Source organism: Verticillium alfalfae, genomic scaffold, assembly GCF_000150825.1.
Source record: "Verticillium alfalfae VaMs.102 supercont1.5 genomic scaffold, whole genome shotgun sequence".
Taxonomy (NCBI): Eukaryota; Fungi; Ascomycota; class Sordariomycetes; order Glomerellales; family Plectosphaerellaceae; genus Verticillium; species Verticillium alfalfae.
Window position 1 is genome coordinate 152,434 of NW_003315034.1, and position 3,037 is coordinate 155,470.

Below are 3,037 nucleotides of genomic sequence, written 5' to 3' on the forward strand. Positions count from 1 at the left end.
AGCCACTGGTTCGTGGCGGCTGCGTGCCAGACAGTACCGGTCGATCACTCATTTTGAGCTGTCTCATCCGGTTTCCTACCAAGACAACTTTTGTCCTGCCTTGGAAGAATTTACCTTTGAGCAGTTTGTCTCTCTAGCTACCGCGAGCAGATTTGCCCGTCAACTCACACAACGTCGTGCCACCCACATGCAGACTCGGGCGCCGGGCTCAATGGCACCGAGTCAAAAGTTGGCTGGTAGCGGGTATGTGCTGGCTCACTGGCATAACTGTTTTCCCCTTTGCATATGGCTATCCAACATTGGCATGGCGGGGGGGGGGTTGGTTTGACGGACTTGCCATGCAGGCTGCATGAAGTGGGCGTCAAGTTATTAAAGAGCATCTGGATACCCGGGAACCGCCTCCGGGAAAATGACCCTGCATGGAGGCCGGAGCTTGGTGCTTGGTGCTTTAGCGAAGGGGGCATAGCAATATTGAAACGTCGTCGGCGTCGGATGTGGTGCAGAGGCGATTCGGCCGACAGGGCCGGGTCATGGGCTACAGAATGAAGCTCATGTCGATGGGAGAGAGAGAGAGAGCATGAAATGCTGAATTCTGTGCTGTGCCTATGCGCCTGAGCAGCTGGGCAGCTGGGGTAGGCGAGCATTGCCTTATGCAAGACATGCGTGCTGGCCAACAACGGCTTCCTCGTCCTGATGAGTGCACCGCAAGGCAACCAGGAGTACACGGCGACCGGCATGATGAGAAAAAAACTCTCCGAATGGGAGCGAGGTGTGATTGCTTCTCCCTGTCTTCCCTGCTGGTCCCTTCTCGTCACTTGCCTTGATGCTACCCTGCTTGTGACCTTGTTTGGTTGAACCTCAACTTGACGCCGTCTATCATGCTCGACCACTGTATGGTGAGCGCCAGTCAGCAATTTCAACGACGCTGCATGCAAGCTGCGCTGCCAGTCGCCGCAAGTGCAATGTTCTCATGTCACACACCCAAACTTTGTTCCGTCATCGCATCAGGCCTCAGGCATTATGCGGTGGCAAGTGGCATTGAGTGCAGATAATGCTGGCGTAAACCTAGGGGCGAAGCGACATCAAACAAGCATCGTGACCGACCTTGCCTTGGCTAGGGTACCTAGCTGGCCAGGCACCCCGTTTTCTGGCAGCTCCCGACAGACGTTTGGGGCCTGGGCCCATTCATTGCATTTCTTCTCCGAGGCAGGTAGACAGGTACCTACCTACCTCCTAAACTATGTCTCTCCTCTCCACAATTTCTTACCCCCCCTGCCTGTTTGTCCCCCCGCCGCCGTCACCGTCACTCTTGTTGCGCCTGCATTTCGTTTCCCTCTGGCCTGCCACTCAGTACAAATGTCCAGGCCAGAGCCTTGTTCCCCATTCCACACGCTTCCACAGGCCTCTCTTATGGAACCGATGCTCATCACCCTGGCACGCTCTCCTGCAGCCCCCCCCCCGATCCATCTCACCAAGGAGACTCCCCCATCTGCCAAATGAAACAATCGACGAATGAGCGGCTAACCTGCCCCTGTTCCTTTCGAAACACAACCTCTGCGGGAGCTTGACTCGTTGGGATTTGCAGATTCCAGCTACACCACACTAAATTTCGACTGTCCTCGAGACAGCAAACGTCACGTCACTGCCTGCCTGGTTCCATCGCCCAGGGTCACTAACTTGACTTCACCAACAACCCAACCCTGGTGACCGTACCGTGGCCCTCTCTTTTTGGACTTCACTCTGATTGCTTTCGCCGGGTGAAGGGTACTTTCCACTGCACCTGCCTACCTTTACCTACCTAGGTACCGACCTAGCCCGGTGCCTCTACTTGACCTTGAATTTACCCCTCCATCAGCACCTTCCAGACACCGCCGTCGCGTTAGGCCGCCAGCTGCATCCCATCACCATCCGGTGGGCCCCTCGGTTTGACCGTCCCACCACGGCTTCTTCCCCACGACCTCCCCACGGCCATTCCAGGGCCAGCCTGTCTAGGGATCCTCTTTCTTTCTTCGCAACTTAATAACCATCCGTCCGGCCTTCCAAGTCCGAATCTCACCATCCTCCCAACCTCCAACCTCCAAGCCTGGCCCCGCCCCCCGGTTCACTGACCCGCATCGACTGCCTCAAGTGTTTCGTCCCCGTCCAAACTCTTGCTCACCACAAGCACTCTCTCCTTCCAGTTCCTATACTCGGTCGTCACCTACAGCTACGTACGATACGAACGTCTTGTACAGCTGCCAGAGTAGCCGACCGCCATCATGTAAGTTCTCTCAGTCCTTTCATACATCCACTGTAGACGACGCCGTTAACCATTTTGCGCTAGGCGCGTCACTCTCAACATTACGAACCCGGAGGCTGCTCAGAATGACGACATCATAACACTCGAGATCTTTCCCGAAATGCCCCTCTCGACTCTGCGTGAGTCGATTCAGGCAGAGACCGGCATTCTACCGACTTCCCAACACCTCTACCACAACGGCAATCTGCTACCTTCTGATGACGGATCCAAGACCATGACCGACCTCGGAATTGCAGACAACGATATGATGGCTGTCCATGTAAGGGACATGCGCGTGCGGGGTTCACAAGGCCGCACCGCGCAAGCTACAGCGAGTTCTGCTACCGGCCAAGACCCTGAGCTCATCAGGCTGCAAATCCTGGGCGACCCGCGGTTGCGCGCTCAGGCTCAACAACAGCAGCCGCAGCTCGCTGCCGTCCTGGAAGATCCTCAGAGGTTCGCTCAGATGTTCAACGAGAACTACTTGCGCGAGCAGAGGGAGCGGGCAGAGCGGCAGAGAGAGATACAGCGCCTGAACGACGATCCCTTTGACGAAGCTTCCCAAGCTCGGATAGCTGAAATGATCCGCCAGGAGCGTGTTATGGAGAACCTGCAGAATGCCATGGAGCACAACCCTGAAGGTAGGTCGATCGTGCTACGAGACTGAGGGTACAGACCCGCTGACACGCTGCCCTTCCTCGCAGTATTCGGCCGCGTTCATATGCTCTATGTGATGTTGAAGTCAACGGCCACGAGTGA

The 3,037-nt window shown here is 56.1% G+C and overlaps 1 protein-coding gene across 1 annotated transcript; it reads left to right on the forward strand.

The window, feature by feature from the left end:
• Nucleotides 1-2,399: 2,399 nt before the first annotated feature.
• VDBG_04383 (DNA damage-inducible protein) lies at nucleotides 2,400-2,945 on the forward strand (the record flags this gene model as incomplete). Its single annotated transcript, XM_003004731.1, has 1 exon — nucleotides 2,400-2,945. One exon carries the CDS (start codon nucleotides 2,400-2,402, stop codon nucleotides 2,943-2,945), a length of 546 nt encoding a protein of 181 aa, XP_003004777.1.
• Between the last annotated feature and the right edge of the window lie 92 nt (nucleotides 2,946-3,037).